The sequence below is a fragment of the Trachymyrmex cornetzi genome, unplaced genomic scaffold, assembly GCF_001594075.2.
Source record: "Trachymyrmex cornetzi isolate Tcor2-1 unplaced genomic scaffold, Tcor1.1 scaffold422, whole genome shotgun sequence".
Lineage (NCBI taxonomy): Eukaryota > Metazoa > Arthropoda > Insecta > Hymenoptera > Formicidae > Trachymyrmex > Trachymyrmex cornetzi.
Window position 1 is genome coordinate 452,587 of NW_017298983.1, and position 21,465 is coordinate 474,051.

Below are 21,465 nucleotides of genomic sequence, written 5' to 3' on the forward strand. Positions count from 1 at the left end.
TTTTTGTTTTTGTAAGGCTACTTGATAAAAATTTCTCTGACGGACTTTTTATTTGAAGGTGCTAAATGGTGACACTTAGTCTGTACTTTTTAACGACGAAAATTAATTTATACACGGAGAAAATTTTATATTAAGTTTTAATACAATTTTAAATTAGACTTTACTATGTCTTGTATTTTCAATGGACTCTCACAACATGATTCCGACTTAACTTTTACTATGGTAATACTAATTTTTATCACATAAATAAAGTAATTATTTTGTTAAGCCATATTCTAACATGAAAACAGTTAATTTTTACTATGGTACGCAAACAAAATTTGCTAGGTATATTTGATTTTGTAATAAAAAATTTTTACTATGAAAAAGTGTAAAAATTACGTTATATTGTTGTTTTAAAAAAAATATAACTATAGCATTTAAACTTATAATTTACATGAAGACAGCAGCTACTATCACACATTATAGTAATTTTAAATATACAATTTTCTCCGTGTAGTACTTTTGTTATAAAAAGATGCGAGTAAAATTAAGAGCGATTAAATTCAAGTATTGGACTTTACTCGCGATGCGATGTAAATCTTTTTCTCACTTTACTTTGGAAAGGATATTTTAAACGGTAAAGGATATTTTAAACGGTAATTTGATGATATGTGGAACGATTATTTTTCTTGTTTCAGTAAGGCTACTTTATTAGAGATAAAATTATCTTTTTCATTACACGTACTGAATTCTCTAGATGATATTTTAATTGGATTAACATTACGACGATAATTATATACGTAAATACTAAATATTCAAATATATTTATATAATTTTAAAGGCAATTTTCAGAATCGAAATTTGAGAAGAAGTCGACAAAATTGCTCACCCGTTTTGCGGAAGAGTGTAGTTGATCGATTCTTCTTCCGAGTACTCTAATTTCAGAAAAGTTGCGCCGAGTGTTTTTATATTACCTCTTCCCGCGTTACGTCTGCCAGATACGAACATTTGTGTCGAATCTTGAAAAAACGGTTAACGGAAAGCGTTGCTGAAGTGCGCCGCACAATTCGGGGAAAAATTCTTGAAATCGACGTCCCGTAACTTGCCGCAGTTTACAACGATTCGTCCAGAAGTTAGGACGATGCAGTTATTTCGTTTTTCTTGAGGGCGACTTCTCGACCCCTTCCCTCCCCCTTATTCATCCGTTCATCCTGTCGCCTCGATCCCCGGCGTACCCCGGCACTCCTTCCACAGTAACGGAGAGTGTACAGAAGTTCACGAACGATCCAGTGGATCTTCGCTTCATAAACTTTCGAGACTTAACTTTCTTTTTCTATTTTCGACGTAGATGCCTCCGTTCACCGCCTGTAGCACGAAATGTTTTAGTAATACCTGAGAAAGCTAAATTTTTAAAATGTTTTTTCCCAAATATAACTATTCTCTTTACTTCAGGAAACTATTCTTGCAAATTCATGTCGTACGTTTCACGAGCTTATTTTTTTACATAAAAATATATAGATACCGTACATCGATCGATATTATAATCGATTTAGTAAATAACGATCGTATTGTTTTTGTCATTTCTTCTTAATTAATGCAACATCGTAGTTTGGTTATTGAAGTTTAACAATTGAAATAGCAAATATGAAACATTTATCGGTGTCTTTGTAATCATTAAATGATATGTATCTATAGCGCATATTCATGATGTTAAATATTCAAGATAATTATGCATAGGTATTAAAGTGACATGCAACCGATCGATATTATAACTGTGGTTGGTTAACACAGTAATGAAGCAATAAATGATAATTTTACCATTCGCCTATATTGTTATAAATAAAACAACATAATTGAGCTTAATAATGTGAGTAGTTTTCGTAGTAAAATAGCAAAATTTGCATTAGGATTTTTAATAATTTTATGAAAAAAGGTATTTTATTTTATTTATATAATACCTACATAACTTACAGAATAAGCATTAAAATAATTTGAAATTTGTATTATTTTTATTATATTATATAGATCACAGAGAAATACGTAAAAGTATATTAAGCTTCGTTAATAAAATGTATTCAGCATTTTCATGTATCAGAATTTTATGATGACTATGATAACAGGATGACATTACCGTTTTATGCTTGTATCATATATTTTTACTGCGCTATTATTTCATGATCATTTACGAGCGAAAATGTTTGAAGCACTCGTGACGACCATTACTGCATATATATAATATATCGCGATATTTCACAAAAAGTTGTTACGAATTTTTTCATATTATTACGTAGGGAAATACGTTTGTTTATTACGTTATAAATTAAAAATATTGAACAAGTTTTTATGAGAGAATATCTCTCTCATTCCTATATGTGATACAACAGAAAGTAAGAGAAAAATGCGTTTTTTTGACCTAGTATAGAAAAATTGGCCATATTTGTCTTTTGTAAATTCTATATATTTGATGCGTTTTGGCTTTATCTTAGAATCTTCATTATTTTTTAGAATTTATTATTTTTTATGAAAGCATGGAAAAGATCAAGATATCATGAGATTTAACTCGGAAATAATCACCTGGATTTTTATAGTACAATTCGGTCCAACGACAAAAAAATATAAATTATTATAAAATATTGTTTTGTATAGATATTATATATATTTTTCTTTTTTAATAACTATTATTTACAAAGCTTTAAATATGCAATTCCAATTTAAAAATCCAATAAAAAAAGATATATTAATTAAAATTATATTAAATTTTTTTTTTTAAATATCGTCATAAGCTACTTAATATATTTATTTTACTTAATATTTATTTGGTTTTTACTTACTTTTTTTTTAAGAAAATTGTTATTATTCCATAATGTTCTCAAATACTAAAAAAATCAGAAAACGATCAATAATATACAATACGTTTCTAATAATAATAATGATTTTAATTGAGGTTGAAAAATACTTAGGTTGATTGTTTACGTGAAGAAAATCAAGTGACTACTTCCGAGTTAATAAGATCACTTAGAGACATTATTTTATAGGAACAAATCAAGTGACGTTGCAAATTATTTCTCATTATTCGTCAATGTAACAAATAATCAAAATAATCAGTATTGCTATCAAATAAAGTCTACTCAAAAGATAGGGTTAGGTTCTATTTGCTTGTGTTAATAATTAGTTGGTATAACAGACCAACAGCAATCACAACAAATCAATGTTGTCACATATTTACAAATCATTTGTTAATGATACTGGTGGTTTGTTAAATTAACAAAATCCTTTCTCTCAGTGATGGATTCAATTAAGCGTTTTCCCATATATCCATGAAGATTCACATCCTCTTAGAAATCAAAGCTTGAAAAAACTACGCCAGTAACATTCGGTATGCGAAACGTTGTGACCGTAACGTCAGTTTGCGTACGGTCTACCTGCGCAATATATCGACGCCCGTGTGTTGGACTGTCCAGAGGGTTTTATCGGAAAATTCGATCGCGTCGCACTGAGGCGCACTGAAAGTACAACGCAGCGAAGCTTATAAAAAAAAGCGTACAGGAGATAGGGAAAGCGAGACAGAGAACGAACGAGGAGGAAAGGAGACGAGTCATCACGATCGGTAGAAGTGTATAAGAGAGTGAGAGACAGCAACGTACCACATTCATCCTGACGAACCATTACTTCCATTCATCGTATTCGCTATACTGATGCGGATACGTGGCTTTTCCGATATATATGCCCGATGGCGCTATCATTAAAATGACATCGTGAAAGCGGGAGGGACAGGGGCCGTGATGGAGAGAGGAAGCATCAGCGATGTGACCCGCACCCGCTTTGACCTCCATTTCCCGTCGTTGCTCTAAGCATCATAAATCTTGAAAAACCGTTAATTCCCGGCGCTCTTTTATTTCGGCATCACTTTGGCCTAACAGCTTCCAACGATGTTAAATTAATATTAGCAGCAAACGCGTGACGCCGCATGAAAAATGAATTGCGCTTTCAACGCGGGAAATGAGAAATGTGCGAATCGTGTTAAGATAGCGGAGTTTGTTAATGGGCTGATTAGTTTATCCGATTAATATAGGTCGAATCCACTTTTTAATTTGAATACCAAGTTGTACATATATCTCAATTAATTCAGCAAAGTGGTATGTCATGAATACAATATGAACATAGCGCAAATTTTTCAAATTCACACGAATTAAAATTTTTTTCGAAATCTACTATTACTTGGAAAAAATTCGATGTAAACTGTGCTTTTTTTCTAGATCGATATATTGAACTGTTTCAAGCAATCAATTTAGAAATATTTGATTCCTAAATCAACTGCGTTATTCGTTATGCAATATCGAAAAGATCGATACCAAAATCAAATTCGTTTTTCGGTTTCGCGTGACACAGCTATGTTGGAGCATCCAATTTCAAAATCAATGTGCATATTTAATTACAGTATCCGATTCAGAACAATCAGAGTTTGAGCATCCTCAGTTTCATACCAACTATAGAGGACGATGGTAAATATTTGACATGCCGCGCGGAAAATCCTGCTATACCAGACAGCGCGTTGGAGGACAAGTGGCGACTTGACGTACAATACCAACCGGTGGTCAGCTTAAGAATGGGCGAAACGCTGAATCCGGATGACATCAAAGAGGGCGATGACGTGTACTTTGAGTGTATAGTGCGGGCAAACCCGAAGGTGTACAAGCTCGCCTGGTTCAAAGATGTAAGTATCGTGAACACTCGCGTGTCTATCACGATATCCGCGAGAAAACATTTCACGGTGTATTTGCGTTTTGTTGTACAACCGCGCCGTTCATTCTCCCGCTGCTTTATGCAAATGTAATTCGTTCTCCATTAGATAACTTGCATGTATACTATTTCATGCCTTCTTTATTACAATACAGTTTCCATCTGTTAGTGTGCGAGCATTCAAATTACATTATAATTGTAATTAAGGAACACGGACTTCTATTAAATTCAAATTCTGTTGCAATTTCTACGTGGTTTCAGGGCAAAGAATTGAAGAATAATTCTACAGCAGGTGTAGTTCTTAGCGACCACTCTTTGGTACTCCAAGGATTGACTCGTTACTCTGCCGGCGCTTACACTTGTCTTGCCGCAAACAGCGAGGGAAAGACGGCCAGTAATCCGGTGTCTCTTCAGATAATGTGTAAGTGGAAGATACAATTACAAGTTTTTGTACGATTAATAGCCAAATTATTTCGATCGAAAATTTACTCGGGTAAACAATGCCGTAATAGTATTGGAGCGTATGTCCTTCATAACGCGACGTCGGTTCCCTAATTTCCCGCTTGCAGTTGCAATCCCCCGATAATTACTTAATCGATGGTAAGCAACTCCGCGGTATGCACAGGGCCAAGTACAGCAGGGTGTTTGTCGAACGCACGAGAAACGAACCCGACTGTTAAGTCAGGGATGAGACGGAAGGGTGGAGGATGAAGGGAGAACGGTAGATAGGGTGTATAGTTTTCTGTGAAACACGGAACGCGGGTTATTCTATTAGAATGGTCGGTGCCCCTGGTGCCAGCCTGGCGTATCTGCATCTTGTAAATGACCTAAGAGGGAAGGAAGGACTGCGATGCATATTCAGTGTATGTAAAGCGCAGCTGAATATTCATGTGTGGGTGAACGCAGGCTGGCAATGTGCTAAGCTAGGCCGGAGCAGACGTACGGCGGGGCGTACGTAACTGAAGGAGATCGTGGATTCGTCCTGATGTTCCAAACCCTCTTGCGAAGCCGACGATGTCGATCTTTTGCATTCGCATGGGATTTCGAACGATCTGTGATCACATCACAATATAATATTGCACATGTACGAGTCGCATACATGCCACGCAAAAGATTTTCCCCTTACGTTCATTTTATTCGAATCGCTCTTTGGATATTTCTCATTATCTTCTATAATGTGATTTATAATATCACATTACACAAATTCTGATGACGTAGTATATAGATTTATATCAATAATTTTTTATTACTGCAATAAGATACAAAAATTTATTACTGGTTTTGTTCTGATATATTTAAAAAAATATATTTTAAAATGGCATCTAATTTAAACGACAAAGTTTTTAATTAAGAAAAAGTAAGACTGCTTGCATTATATTCTGTACGAGTGTATAACGTAATAAGATCTATAGATTCTCGTCTAAACAACTTCAAGTGTTTGCAATGCAAATCGTATAAGTACGGAAAGCTTCCCGGTCAACACACATTTGATTCACAAATTTAGAAGTTTGCTAACACATCTATTATTATACATATGTGTTGAATATATATTTAAATCTTGATAACTTTGAATTTAATCAGAATTAAAAATTAAAATTTACATATTCTCTAATAGCAGCAATTCTGTCGCAGCATAAATTTCTATAATTATAAGAATTTGTTGGTTTGTTAAATTTAATAGAAATATATATAATAAATTTAATAGAATTTATTTTCATTAATACAATTTTTGACGGTTATAATTTCTATGTAATCTCGATTCTCTTATTTAATTTTTAATTTCTATTCTTATCTTCATAATAAATGAATGAGAATTGATTGTTAACTGAATAATTAACAAACACCTGTAATTCGGTGACTTCTAAGGTTTCTTAAACATTTATTATGTAACATTTAATCCGTTTTCGCTGGAATAGAAAAAAGAAAGAAAGACATAGTTGTTGAATATTTTACAAGCGAGACAAACATTGATCTAATAATTTGTCTGGTTATTCTAGAGAAATTGCGAAGTTATTGAAGTTGCACCTTCTCTCCTTAAACATATATCTGCGACATAAAACTGTCACATTTTTCCAAATCGTTCGACTTACGAAACAATGAAATAATAAATTTTTATAGAAATATTTTGACGAATGGAAAGTGAAATAAATAAGATGGAAGGGCTATATTGAAAAATGTTTAAAAAACATTAACGATTCGATCATATTCTTGATTTATAAAAGAATCGTAAGATATACCAAGAGAGACGTGTCTCGGAAAGCACCTTGTGGCATTTCACAAAGTGATTTTCACTTCAGAATACGTCGCATTAAGCGAAGAGATCGACCTGATTTCTCTATTACTATCTCTTATCCGCAAACTTCGAGAGCGGACGTTATTTCAAGGCGTCTACGTAAGATATCATCCTTTAGTAAACAGACATACCACTCCGGTGATACGTCGATATGTACATACCATAACGCCGCATCTCTCAAACTTCTCATCTTGGCAATTAATTTAGTATCGCATAGACTGTATCAAATTACAACCAGACAGTCTCTCTCTATCCGTGATTCCTAGCCTTCGCTCGTAAATCATCACTCACGCCGTGTGGGACTTCCGCATGTCATGGCCTATCGCAAATACCGGTGTCAAGGGAATTTCCTATTAGACTATCGATCGACCGTGCAACCGGCTGAACGGTGCCGAGCTGCTTCTTCTTCCGTTTGACACGTACTCGCGGATCTCGCCGAGTTATCGAAGCGCGCGCAAGTATCAGTGCAACCGTACAACGAAACATAATGTCGAATATCCATTTAAATCGTCGTTAGTATTATTCTATGATAAGAATGGAATGCTGATTGATTTACGATTATATGGCGCGACCCAGGAAAACATAAATTAATCAGAATACCTTTTTATGCTTATCATCGGACAATGAAATTTCTCGAGGCAGAAGAACGTCGACTTGCATACACTTTGTTATACATTAATCTTGACAAGCGGGTCATAAATCACCCTGTACTTCAAACTTTACGCTACTCCATCGTTGTTCGTAGAAAGGCCACCGTTGGCAAAGTACGACGACTTTGTTTGCAGATGCGCCGGTGTGCAAGGAGGGCAAGAGCGAGGTGGTGGTTGGCGCTTTGAAACAAGAGACGGTGTCGTTAGTGTGTTCTGTGGAGAGCCATCCGGCGCCATTGACTTTCCATTGGACATTCAATAATTCCGGCGAGCTCGTCGAGGTTCCACATTCACGTTACTCCCACGTATCGGCGCCCGGCACACTAGACGGGAAAGAGTACCAGCAGTTTCGTGGATTCAGACTGAACTACACACCAGCTACGGAAATGGATTACGGTACGGTGGCATGCTGGGCGAGCAACCAGGTTGGCAAGCAACGAACACCTTGCCTTTTTCAGGTGAGTACTTTTCCGCCTTTACCTTTTCGCTTCTTTACGTTTCCAGTGACTTACGCGGTTTTCAACGTACGATTCAGTATTTCAAGCTTTTAGCTTAACGTGCGAGCATATCAAATTTTCATCAAAAAAGAAAATCACATTTGTGTCATGGTGGATACTATTATATTTTATGTATAGAATATTTCTATCACACGTAAACATATATAAAGCTTTCCCTAACTTTATACAAGTTTTATTCCGATTTATAGAATCTCGATTTATAGAATATCGCGAATAAAATTTAAATTTTCTTCTATACGACAAGTTAATTTCTTTATTAATGTATATAATGAATAGTATGAATTACTTCTGATATCAAAGTTCCTGTCAAATATTCTCGATAAACATTTTATTTTTAATCATTATTTTTATGCTACATTATATAGCTCAGCTAAATTTAGCACGCTAGAAAGAAATTTTGTTAGAAACCCTGAAATAGTGTTTTATCATTAATTATAATATAGGACTTCATCTTCGTCTGATATCAAAAGATTCTTTTGATTGATAGAATTGAAACATATGGCTCCCAATCATTACACCGGTCATAATTCAGTTGTATCGATATATTTGATCTAAAAATGGTTAAATCATCCCTATGTACTGCATGTCTCAAATATTCCAGTATTTACACGACGTGCGTCATGTTGCTAGCTATTTCCTTCATAAATTTCATGCATTGTATACTCCGGCATCACTATGCTCCATACATTTTCATTTTGATCGATCGACGGCATCTACAAAGAATGCGGGAGTTGCTTTCTTTGACGATACAAACTGTGCTCGTATTTGACATGCATAGGAGTCTTCGAACGTGTGTAAAGTCGCTACTGGAAAGATCGATCGCTCCTTCCCTATTGTGAAAACTGCAATATAAAAGAATGCACGATGTAAACATAACCGTTAAACGATATTGTTAAATTATGCAGTTGTATGCATAATATTATGTGGTATTAAGAATGTATTGCTTGGTCTGATCTTTTTCTTATGGAACGAGAAATTGAATTCCGCGTCATATGTAATGCAATAAAGGACATATTGGTCGACTAATGCAAATACACTTTATCTCCTGTCTGCTTGTTTCAGGTTATAGCCGCGGGCCGACCGTACGCTCTTCACAATTGCAGTGCTACGGAAATGTCAGCGCCTCTGGATATGGAGGAACTTGGTACGAAATCAGGAACAGGGCTGATAGTCCGATGCCTGGAGGGCTACGATGGAGGTCTTCCGATACACAGTTATCAGCTGGAAGTCGTATCTGATGAGGACGGAGGTCCGATTCTCTTAAATAAAACTGTGCCGGCAGGTCCCAATGGACCGACTTTCGAAGTCGCAGGACTAACAACGGGAAAAAGCTATCGACTTTTCCTATATGCAATTAATGCGAAGGGGAGAAGCGAACCTGCCATACTTGAACCGGTAACCCTGAAGGGTGTTGCTATGTACACGACTGGTGAGTACATTTAGTTCCTCAAAAATACTTTTATACTCAACGGGAGAGCAACCTTGAAACTTGAAGTGTTACTGTTTCATTTTCTTTTATTTTTTCGTTGATACTTATAATGGAACTTAAAATATTTTATGATGAAGAGATCTCATTTCTTAATTTTGAATAATACTGAGTGAAAAATACGAGAAACTAAAGAGATAAAACTAGCTTGAGCTTAGAATTTTCCAGTTATGGCAAATGTACGACTGATTAAAATTGTGATAATCGTATAAATGTAACTATTTATACTAAGAATGTCGGAGCTCATTCTGAGTTTAAGGGAAGCTACGAGAAGTTTCGTCGTTAGCAGAGATGATTATTCTCGTATTACGTGTAACTAAAGAGAATGATCTTAAGTCTAAAACGTCTCCGAGCAAAGTCGTAAACGAATCATAAGCACAATTTGGTTGACTTATAAAGTTACTGGATGAAGAAACCTGTAGTGATGTAAATTTACGTTGTAGCATCACATAAAGTTCTTTATGATACGCTCTACATTATATTTAAATTTCTTATATCATGCAAAGTACGGTCGCGTTATCCTTTGCTCGAGAGAGAGCTTATGGCTCGCTAATTGTCTCGCTTCCACATTGCATGGAACGGATAGGACTTCGAAGTACCCTTGCAAATGAAATATTCACTTTTCGTACGAAATAGAATTTTTGCTAACTGTCGGGAATAAAAAAGAGTGATTGCATTGTATTCATCAGCCGGCGACCAAACCAGTTTCCTTTTTCGACTTCCTGCATTTACGCGTCGATCGTCGGTTGCTGCAGCAATAACAATCGCGCTACATTTTTCTCGTCGGGTCTTGTTGAAAACCGAGCGGTGCAGACATGCTCTCTGAAAAATGACGCGACCCGGCCCGGAAAAAACGCTGAATTTCGCTTTTGACGGTCCATTAACGTGCGTTCGGACGCGAGTGTGGTTACGGCGTGTGCGGATAGCGCCTATTATACACGATGATAGGCGTCGCAAGGACGGCGGATATGATCGCAATTTCACAAATACTGCGAGCGAGCGCGTCAGTATTGCAATTAGTCGGTTAACCGACCCCCGTCTCCTCGCCGTTCTCCACGACAGGCTCACACTGTGGTTGACGATGTTGTGAACCAGGATGTGAGGAACGGGAGGTGGACGGATGGTCTACCACCCGAATGGAGGTGGAAGCGACTACTGCTAGTAGGGAGTTTGTAATGCTGAACGCAGCACAACGCAACCGCAGGTATCGGGCTCTGCGGACCTTGCAATTAACAAAACAGATTACTCTCAATCAACGAACACCTATACCCGCTTCGGTGCACGGGACGTGACAGTTTCACTGGCTTTCTGCGACTCCCCATGTGATTCCGTGGGGAAATAGCAAACAGCATGCGTTCTGCGTTGATTTGAGTTGTGGTCAGTTGGCTTCTTCCCTTGACCTAAATCGAGAAATTCAACATAATGGAAAAAAAAAGAAAAGAAATTTATTAAATAAGAGGAGCATGGTGTACGTGCTATCAGGATATTTATTTTTAAGAAACTACGAAAATTATCTTACGATTCGCTCGTAAAAACATATATAATACATAATAACGTCTTTTTATTATAAATTTTACTATTTAGATAATATATTTATAATTTAGTGCTGTTGTCTTTTACATAATTTTGTACATTGCTTAATTGGATTTAACAAAGTCGATCGAATTTATTCTACTATCAATGAAAACTAATAAACTAGAGAACGTGCACCGAAAGTTTGAATGTATATACACATATATATATATATATATCTTTATCATTTGATAAATTTATTTATCAGAGAGAATACTTATTCACATTGTCAGTAAACTCCTTCAGCTTTCACGTAACTGCAAAGGGGAAACATTCCTTGACGTCTCGGTATATTTTCTTATAGTATTGGTGGCGTTAAACCATGTTGTAAACTTGAAAGGCATCAAACTCAAAGAACTTATCGTCCGAGCGTCTATTCGTGCTGTCGCTCGTCGACACGAAAAAGCCAAAACGCGAGAATGTAATCGTCGACTTGATCGATGTGCTGCAGACTGCATTACATACCAAAAATTGTTGGAAGGTTGGCGTGCTTGAATTTAGCTGCAGCGAACGGAAGCTAGCTTCCGCCACTTTAATACGCAAAAGTAAAAGGTTGCTGCGTGTTCTTGTTTTGGCAAATACTTTCAGCCAGGCCAACAAATCCAACAAGTCTTTCGCACGAGCGAAGCCAATGCACGAACGATCGGCAAGTATAACATTTGCACAAACATCTCGCCTGACAGCACCTCGATCATTTCTTTTCCATTTCTGAGCAATGCTCGATTATAATGGACTCTATCCGTGCGACTCCAGCAACGTAATAGAAAGTCATTGGTAACATACGGTCGCGGGTCAACACGGGGTTAATTCAGTTTACCACCGATTTCTAACGCCACCAACCACGTAGTCCCACTATTCCACATCTTCATGTTTCCTCCGCGCTCTCTCCTCATCGTCGTCCTTCACCGCCGAGTCCAACCCTCCTTACTATCTCCTTCCTCCCTTCTTCACTAATTCCGACACGCTTGGCTTTGCAATCTGGTTCTCTGTGTGCGAGGGTGGTGAGGCGCAAATATTGATTTGACGACCGTAACCTCGCGGCGCTGATTTGCCCGAATGGCGGCCTGTCTACGAACCATCGAAGCCAATTTGCGGATTCTTTGTATTGTCCCCATCTAGCATTGTCCTATAAAGAGCCGCAGGGGTTTGTTAGCGACAGAAGGCACTGTGTCAGCTTTTTTGACTGCGTTTTTAACATCTGCGACTGTTTATTCTGATTCGTGAAATCAATATTCTCCATCATTCCTTTGTAGCAATCACAACGTACATATTTTATCTCTACATATAAAATAATAAAACTAATTAAATAAGAGAATTCCTAAATTCGGTCAAAGCAGATTTTAGTGCTTAAATATTTCTATATAAATTTATATACTTATCTGATTCTGTTAACTGCGCGCGGAAATCTTTTTCTGCCTTGAAATGCAATCATGAAGAACCAGAGTAGTAATGTCATTTTATTAAATTGAAAAGCAATATTAACGAGAACCTTATCTGCGAATAATTTTATTGAAAGATATATTATCTCAACCAGGATTTGAATCTGGAACTTCTGACTTTTCGAGATCAATTCGACTACTGAGACTTCGGTAATAACCAATAACTAATACAAGCGAACGTAATATTTCAAAGAGATATGGAATAAACCACATGATATTTAGAATTTAAACCGAATAAATTTACTTAAATAAGATAATTCCATGTATTCAGTAAAAATAATAAAAATATGTAAATATACTGTCTTTGATATGTTTATTAACATAAAAATAAAACATTTGAAAATGGTTTATTGAAGATCGGTAAAGTTTGATATTAGAGTAAAGTAGATATACAACCGTATAATTTATGCTCAGTACACAGAGAATGAAGGTGAATCTCCATTTTACACTTCTCGCTTATCACGCTCCGCGTGTTCTGAAAATACTCCCTCTTTTCCTTTACTCCAACAAACCATGGCGGTTCGCACGGAGATCTACTGAAATGTTTTTGCGTACCTTACTGGTACCTCCTGTGAGGAACAAGAAGTGGCCGCGAACGAACGAGACGCTAGTCGGTAACGATACCGACGTGCCGAGAAGAAGATATGATTCAAGTCGAGAAGTTCCTCTCGCCACAGTGTGAGAACAAGAAAAACGGTAACTCGACGCGGCACGCCGCGGTGGCACAAGAAAACGAGCACAAGGAATAAAAGCGGTAAGGCAAGTCGGCACGGCTAAGACAAGTAAGAAGAAAATTGTGTAGTAGCCTCTTACCGTCACCCATCTATTTCGTAATCTCTCATTGAACGTATACCGGCTGATCCATTAGTAAAATTAAGCGGATGACGAATATCCCTTTCCTTCCATGAGGTATCCTTAACTTGTCGACCCACGCCGGTTCTACAAAATAAAAGTAATAGCGGTAAAAGAAGATACCTCTTCTTTCACTAGTATCTTTAGACGTGGTGCGCTAAAGACACGTAGTATGAAAGAAGAGACAACGATGGCAGAAGAAAAAACAGGAAATAAAAATGAGATACCAAGGATGGGAGCGTAAGGATACTTGGGGTTGCTAGGGGCGATTCAAATATTCTTGTTGGAGAAACTCCGTTCGTATATAAGTCGCATAACTCTCCGAAAAGGATTACGAGGATTTTAGGATTAATCCTAAAAGTTTCGTATCAAGCGAAGGATGCGATAAACATCGCGATACAAATTTATGCGGGTTATTATTAGAGATATTAAAGAAGTTAAACTCACCTCATTTATATTCGATATCGGGATCTTCAAATATAGACGTTTAAGCGGGAAGCAAACATATTAGGTGTTAAACTTAATTCCTGCCGTTTTTCGTCTCCAGAATTTATTTGTTTCGGAGAGAAATACCTTAATCAAAGTATTATTAATCAGTAATAAAGTAAAAAATGGAGGAAATTACTTTGATTAAGGTATTCATTCATCTTCCCTTCGAAACGAATCAATTTTGGAAACAAAAAACGGCAAGAATTAAGTTTAACACCTAATAATTATCTGGAAAAAGGGATAACTCCTGCAACATCCAGCTTTCGTTTTATCGAGAAAAGAAAAAATTCCAAAAATCGATCATTCCCCTAGCTCAAGATTCTCAAGGTTTTTCCGAGAGTTTTTGGTATTCTCACACGCGGTGGAGTCGGTTGTTTGGCCTCGGGGGTTGCCACGTGGACGGTTTTAGAATGCAATTCTTTCGAAATTGGTTTCGGGTTTCTGCGGGATTGCTTCGATTTGGGACGAATTACTTTAACCACTACGAAAAACGGCTCACTCGCGTCCCGCCGATCTGGCCCTTCACTCGCAGAAAATTTTCACCATGAAAATCCGCATCCAAACTCTCTCTATGTCACGAGTAGCTTTCGCTAGATGTAGCCATGTAGCCTCATTTCCCCATGATTTCCCTCGCCTCGCCTCGTTCTCATTGATTCTTGATGATAAGAGGAAAGAGTGGAAAGAAACGACATGTTGATACTTGGTTCACAACCGATTTATCGTACTACGATTGACATTGTTTTCATAAAACGCGCAACAGGCCGTACATCTTCGCGAAGGATACGAGATGTACCGACAAGATAAACGGGAACGTCAATATTAACTCTTTCCCTGCGCTACAGCGAGCCGAAATACGTCAATGCTTATGCAGCTATTGCTGGCGGGTGATATTTCACAACGCTGCTAGCAAGTTGTTTCCGCGACACCGCGAGCGTGTTTGAAATTTGACAGCGTGTGTAATATATTTCACGATACAGCTGTACGTTTTTGCGAATATCTTCGGGACATTTTCAATTTCGGTTAAATTTCAACGCTAAAAATAACTTCTTTTTCTCACAGTAAAAATACCGTACGCATTTTTCTTAATTCTCTATTGTAACAATGGAATTGCACGCTTATTATATGGTAATCAGATTACTTGAATCGCGTTAAACAACGAAATGATAAGGAACGCAGTAATGAAACGTCGCGGGAAAACACAAGCCAGTGCAAGTTTATAAGTTGTTTTATAATCATTTTTCCTATATATTATACGCCGGCATTTTAGCTCTATTTCAAATATTTTGTTTTTTTCACTGCTGCAATACACTCGAGCAAGAATTTTAAGCCATTCGCCTTTATCAACAGAAGAGGAGACAGTTCTTTGTAGCGTCAAATGTCAGCTAATAATACCTGAATACAAAGCGCTGCGAGAGTTTGCTTTCTCTGGCAGTCTGTTGACAGATTTTTTGAATGACCGGTAGCACCGTTGCTTAACACGAGCCTGCACAACAACGTCAAGTGGCTCAAAGAATTCCTCCTGGCGCGTTCTCGGCGTCGTTGAGTTTGCCTCTGTCTTATTTACGCAGGTAAGACAAAGTGCATAGTCAACACAACGCGCGGCAAAAGAGCGGCTTGAGTGCATTAAAATCCTGTTTAAGGCAAACAATTACACGCGCAAGAAGTGCACACGCGCGTATTTCCCTCTCCCTTTTATACTTCAACCGTGATATAAGTCATTATAATAATTACGCCAAAAATCTCACGCAGAAGCGAACCAACACTTTTTTTCGTAACATTTCAACGTATTCCTTGTATTACGATCGTTTTTCTTAACAATGTTCCTTTCTCATGTCAGCGACAATTGTATTTCATCCGAATATCGCGCGCTGCACTGAATATTTTCACTCCAAAAAAAGCCAGACGAAAGAAAATTATTATTTGTAACCTGCCATCATGGCAATGCCATGTGAAGAAATATGTGACTCAAATGATATTGACCGTTATTGTTCTCTTTCTTTTTACAATTATACCTGCTTTTAGAATTTTCTGCCGCGATTGGGCAACTGAACCTCGGTGGATGCATCGGCGCAGCCCTGCAATTTCACACTGGAAAAAGTTTAATTACTCCTGGTGCTGAGGACATATCCTGGTGTAAACACACTATCTGCGCGTTGGTGTACAAGCGAGAGACAGCTCTGCTCTCAGCTAAATTCTTTCATGAAGGGAACGCGGCAAAGCCGAGACGTAATGTTCGCATTCACTTGGTCGCCGGATGTCGTTCCACTTGCTCTCTCTTCCTCTCTTTATCTCTCTCCCTCTCTTCCCGCCTTCGTTTTTCTTTCTTTTTTTTTTTTTTTTATTATTTTACTCTCAGTCCGCGAGGCGGAGTTTAAATTGGTCCGCTTTCCGCCGGCAATCAAAGTCTAATCAAACTTTAACGAGTATCACGAATGCTCCCTAGATACCCGTCAAGCCGAGAATTCCAACTATCTCTGTCTTCTGCAGGATAACAGCGGATTTACGGCTCTTTTAAAAATTTCAACGGATCGGCACCGACGATAGTCGATCTAGGAAGCCGACATATTGAGATTAAACATGACAAGTCGCTTCTTCTTGTCGGTTTCTCTTGTGTATATATACATATATGTAATTGGAATTGCTCGCGTCGGTTTGCATATATTTTATCAGCTCGTTTCGATTAATAATTCGATGACTTTTTCTTTTCACTCGGCTGTCTAATCGGTTATTATATATTAACCAAGCAGAAACGCTATCCAGATTTTACTACCGACAGTTCGCAAGGAGCAATCTATCAATTTCTTATTAACAAACTTCGGTCGTTATGCCCGCGAGATGAAATTTTATGTATTTAATGCCATGCGTCTTAAACATCTTTTTTCAGCAGCCCTTAAGAAGCGCTTCTCTTAGGTACATATCCTCTCGCTCAATAATATTTGCATAATGGACTTTCGCAGAGAATTTATTCGCTTGCAATTTACGCAAGCACGCGATGCTTTTGATGAATATACTGTCAAGGCTAACTTTAAAATACGCATTTATTTATTTATACGAACAGTTAAAACCTCAATTTGAAATGTACTAATATTATCTCTTAGTATACATGATGAAGTTATTTATATTCGTGTCCTGCGCATTTCTTTCCTTCGAAATACTAGGAGCACTTGGCTAAGTAATAGTGTTATTTTCTTTTGTTTTTTTTTAATGCATATAACTGTACAAATACTTTCTAAAGATATTAAAATATATGTATAAAGAATCACTTAATAAATTTGTAGACCGTTATAAACGCAATGAAAATTAATTTAAACATGAACACTCCATCATATGTATTAAAGGTTATATATGTAATTAACCGTTCAATCTAAACATATTTGTTATAGATGCTGTTTAAATGTATAGCAGTAAAAGACTGAATATTATAAAACGCGAATAAATGCTGAATTAAATACAAAATAATACGAAATATTAAAACTGAGAAAAGGAATATTTTTGTTCTATCATTTTCTTTATTACTTTAATGTAATTTTGTGTTCCACATTTATGTAGAAATAGAATGTCTTAAAATCTCGACTAATAATAATCTTAAATTTCGCTATTTCTCGTTGCAGCCCGCAACATTCACGCGGAACAGCCGTTAACTAAGCGTAAGATACGTAAAATAGAATTTGCTCAAACAGAAGCATTAATTTACCGAGCGGATGCTCTAGTACATACCATTTCCTTTATACGCGTAATCATGTAACAATTAACTTGAAGAACAAATTATAGAATACAATTACTTTATGTACACAAAATGCATTTCAATCCAATGTCCACATAATAAGTATCATAAATTTAAGAGAAAAAGTATTAAAATTATTTTCACATAAATTCTAAGAAAAAGAATTAAAGTGCCATACTTTAAGATGCTAGAATGGCTAAATAGAGGTTATAATTAAGATAAATGTTCCAGTGTGACCGGACATGTACTTATGGCTGGACACTTACACGACATTTATTATTATTAATCAAATGCTTTTGTATTATATATTATAATTTAATTATATTTCAAGATTGTAATTAAATTATAATGTTATATTTACAAAACATTTAAAATTAATAATAATATAAACAAATAAAGTTTTGTATAAATGTCCGGATATTATAGGTACGTGACTGGTTAGTGGGACGTTTATCTTATTAATTGACAAATATTATGATTTATATGTAATGTTTTCTTTAAATGATCGATAATTAATAAATAAATACGTCGTGTATATATGTGTGTGTGTATATATATATATATATATGTATATATAAAATTATATATATTAGAATAACTACGCAAAAAGACAACATATTATATCTCTCTTAACTATGTACTAAACAATAAACTAAGAAAATGATTAAGCCTCAAAGGCTTTAATGAACATGCCTAGTCTAGGAGCAATCTCGTTTACACTATTTCATTCCTTTAAAATCTTGAATGGTCCGTGGTCTTCTAGCACTAAATGAGCTTCAAAAGGCGCATCACCGCTGTCTTTTCGTGTTTTTAACTGAGCTGCAAAAAGCTCGTCGCTTCAGAAATTACCGCTCGTTTAAACTTTAGTTATCATGAGCAACATAATAGCAAAATACAGAACTTGTATTTGCAGTGTCCGCTATTGTTAAGGAGATTGCTGCAACGATGTAAAATAACAATATTTTCGTATGTTTCATGTATGAATAATACCGCACACTCTCTGATCAATTGTAATTTTTTTGTATTTTTTATTCTGCTATATTGCATATCTACTCTTAAGAGTTGAATCTAATTCTAAAAAGTAACAAAGAGTTACAATTAAATCAGTGTTAAGAAAGAGTGGTAGTTAGTTGTCAATTTTTAAGAGTGAAATTTCACTCTTTAGAGTTAGATTCCACTCCAAAGATTTTTCGAGAGTAAACAGGTCGAAACACAATGCATTTTGTATTAAGGAATTTGCATAGCATGATTTTGCCTGAAAAAATCAAGCGAAATAGATATGATACATAAAGGAATTAGAGGAAACGCGGAGTCGACAGGACATAGTCTCCGATGCTCACGTACATGAACCGGTTTATATTTAGGGGTGACACGAGCTGGCTCGAGATAACCCGGAGGAAGGATGGACTTGCGCGAATGTTCTTGTAGGAAGGGGTAGTTTTACGGGTGTATGCGCGCGGCAGGGTGTGCGTTAATTGATGTAATTATATCTTCCTTGCGGCAAGATACGCTCGCTTCGCGCGCTTGTATGCAAAGAGAGATACGCATACGCGTGCATGCAGAAAACGGCGGGTCAGCAGGATGTAGGTGTTCGTATATGCGATATATTACACCGATGCGACAGGACATTTATGTAGAAGGGTTGAACTGCAATCGAGTCCCCCCTAGTAATAACATACTTTCGTTGATTATTATTATGCTTATTAAACCGGCCACTTGATATTGATAGCTCTTATTTTCTTGATCATCAGTAATTACAGCAAAAAAAGAGAAGGGAAAGATAAAATATAAAGAGAATACTGTTCTACGTTCTTTCAGAATAGAATACTCGAATATACAAATAGCTTCGTAATTGTAAGGTAAATATAATGGATATAGACCCAATTATTAGATGAAATGATTATAGCTCGTCTTATCAAATTTTTATAGACAATGAATTTATTTAGAGGTATATTTATATATATATATATATATAGAATCTCAATATTTAAATTTATTTTCATTTCGTCTAATTATTGGTACATTTACCTTATACACTTTTATGTTCTATCCAGATTGCTATGCCGTGTGTATTCTAATTAATATTAAGGATCAATATTATAGTCAACATAAATAACTGTATATGCTCCAAAAAATATTTTATTTAAGATAATTTTCAGACGTCTTTTCAGAATCTTAAAAATGTCTTTGAAATGTCTTTCGATAAAATTTTGAAACATTTTTTAAATACGCGTATTATCTGAAACACTATCCCGTGTCGGACAACAGTATATATATATATATATATATATAGCAGATTTTTTTCTGAAGCATCTCAAGTTCTAGCGATCGCGTCACTTTGTAAGCGGCATTATCACAAAGGAGGTTTCGCTCTTGCAATCAGGCCACTTTCAGGGTAGCGCTTTGCGATATATGTGTATCAAGGCGCTCTTGTTCAATGATCCCTTTTCGATGTAGCGCTATACGTACTCTTTGTACGGGACGGTGTCACGCGTCGGTAATAGAGAAACATTGAATCGCTTCCTTTCTAATACCTTTGTTCACCTACACAAAGGAGAAAGCTTGGAAACGCAAAACAAATATGCCTGGCGAAGTCATTTAGTAACTGGAAAACGTACAAAACATTTACTACGATCTCTGGATTCCGTTCACGAATTTGCAGCGACGATCGACGAGTGATGCGATACAATCCGCGTTGGTAATCGAAAAGTACGAAAAGCCAATTGTACCCCTTAACTATATCGCCGTATCGCGATTTCTTTCTTTCCTTTCATCGAGACGTGAGAAAGCGAGCGATAAAAGAAAAGTTACTTATAGTGCTTCCTACAAATAGCAAAGTTCTATTTCGCGTTGGATAAAACGTAGGATTAGGAAAAGCGGGGTGGGTTGCGTTATTATATAGCGAGGGAGTAGGAATATCCCTCCGGAGAGATCGATAGAAGTTCCAGTTGATCGAGCATTTTGCATCGACTGTCGCGGCAGGCAACACCGATGCATCGATGCTGAATCCGTTGTTGCTGGGCTTGGCAGCCATGGCGACCCTTTTGGCCCTGGCCGTTGCTGGAATCCTAGCGGCGCTCTACCGGAAGCACTCCACCGGCCGACCCGGAAGTCCAAAGCACGCTCCCATCGTATGCGAGCCGCCTAATGCAGGTGCAACCACCCCGGTGCACCCTCAGACCAAGCAGGCGGTCGATGACATCGATCCGGACATCATACCCAACGAGTATGGTAAGTTCGTCAGTATTTCGTTGGAAAAGGCTTGCATCAATTGTGTATATTGGCCCTTTTTTATGTCGACAAGGAACTAGCTGGGCCATCACATATGCATTATTTTTTAATTTTGCCGAAATCACCGGGAGAAAATAGAAGCGAAATGATAATAATAATAATAATATTTGATATTGATGTTTTTTTCGAAGAAATATAAATTACTGAAAAGTAAAGTTATCTATATATACGAAAAATTTCAATAAGTTTCCAAATTTTAATCATGAGATAAAATATTAACTATACTTTTCATTTTTAAAACACATGATATAGATGAATGTAAACATATCTTATTTTAATTGTTCGTTTCTACAGTACTATATTTTTAAATAAACAAAATAAATATTTCAATGTTTTCTTGAGAGAGAGAGAGAGAGAGAGAGAGAGAGAGAGAGAGAGAGAGAGAGAAGAGAGATAAAAAAAATAAATAACTCAAAATAAATATTTCTA

At 36.5% G+C, this 21,465-nt stretch overlaps 1 protein-coding gene across 1 annotated transcript in view; it reads left to right on the forward strand.

Moving 5' to 3' along the window:
• Nucleotides 1-21,465, forward strand: part of LOC108764445 (hemicentin-1) — a 109,413-nt gene that overhangs the window by 84,085 nt on the left and 3,863 nt on the right. The window contains exons 6-10 of the mRNA XM_018512709.1: nucleotides 4,421-4,696; nucleotides 4,984-5,143; nucleotides 7,801-8,123; nucleotides 9,246-9,612; nucleotides 20,728-20,976. Coding sequence (XP_018368211.1) covers nucleotides 4,421-4,696; nucleotides 4,984-5,143; nucleotides 7,801-8,123; nucleotides 9,246-9,612; nucleotides 20,728-20,976 — 1,375 coding nt within the window. The remainder of the gene's footprint in view (nucleotides 1-4,420; nucleotides 4,697-4,983; nucleotides 5,144-7,800; nucleotides 8,124-9,245; nucleotides 9,613-20,727; nucleotides 20,977-21,465) is intronic.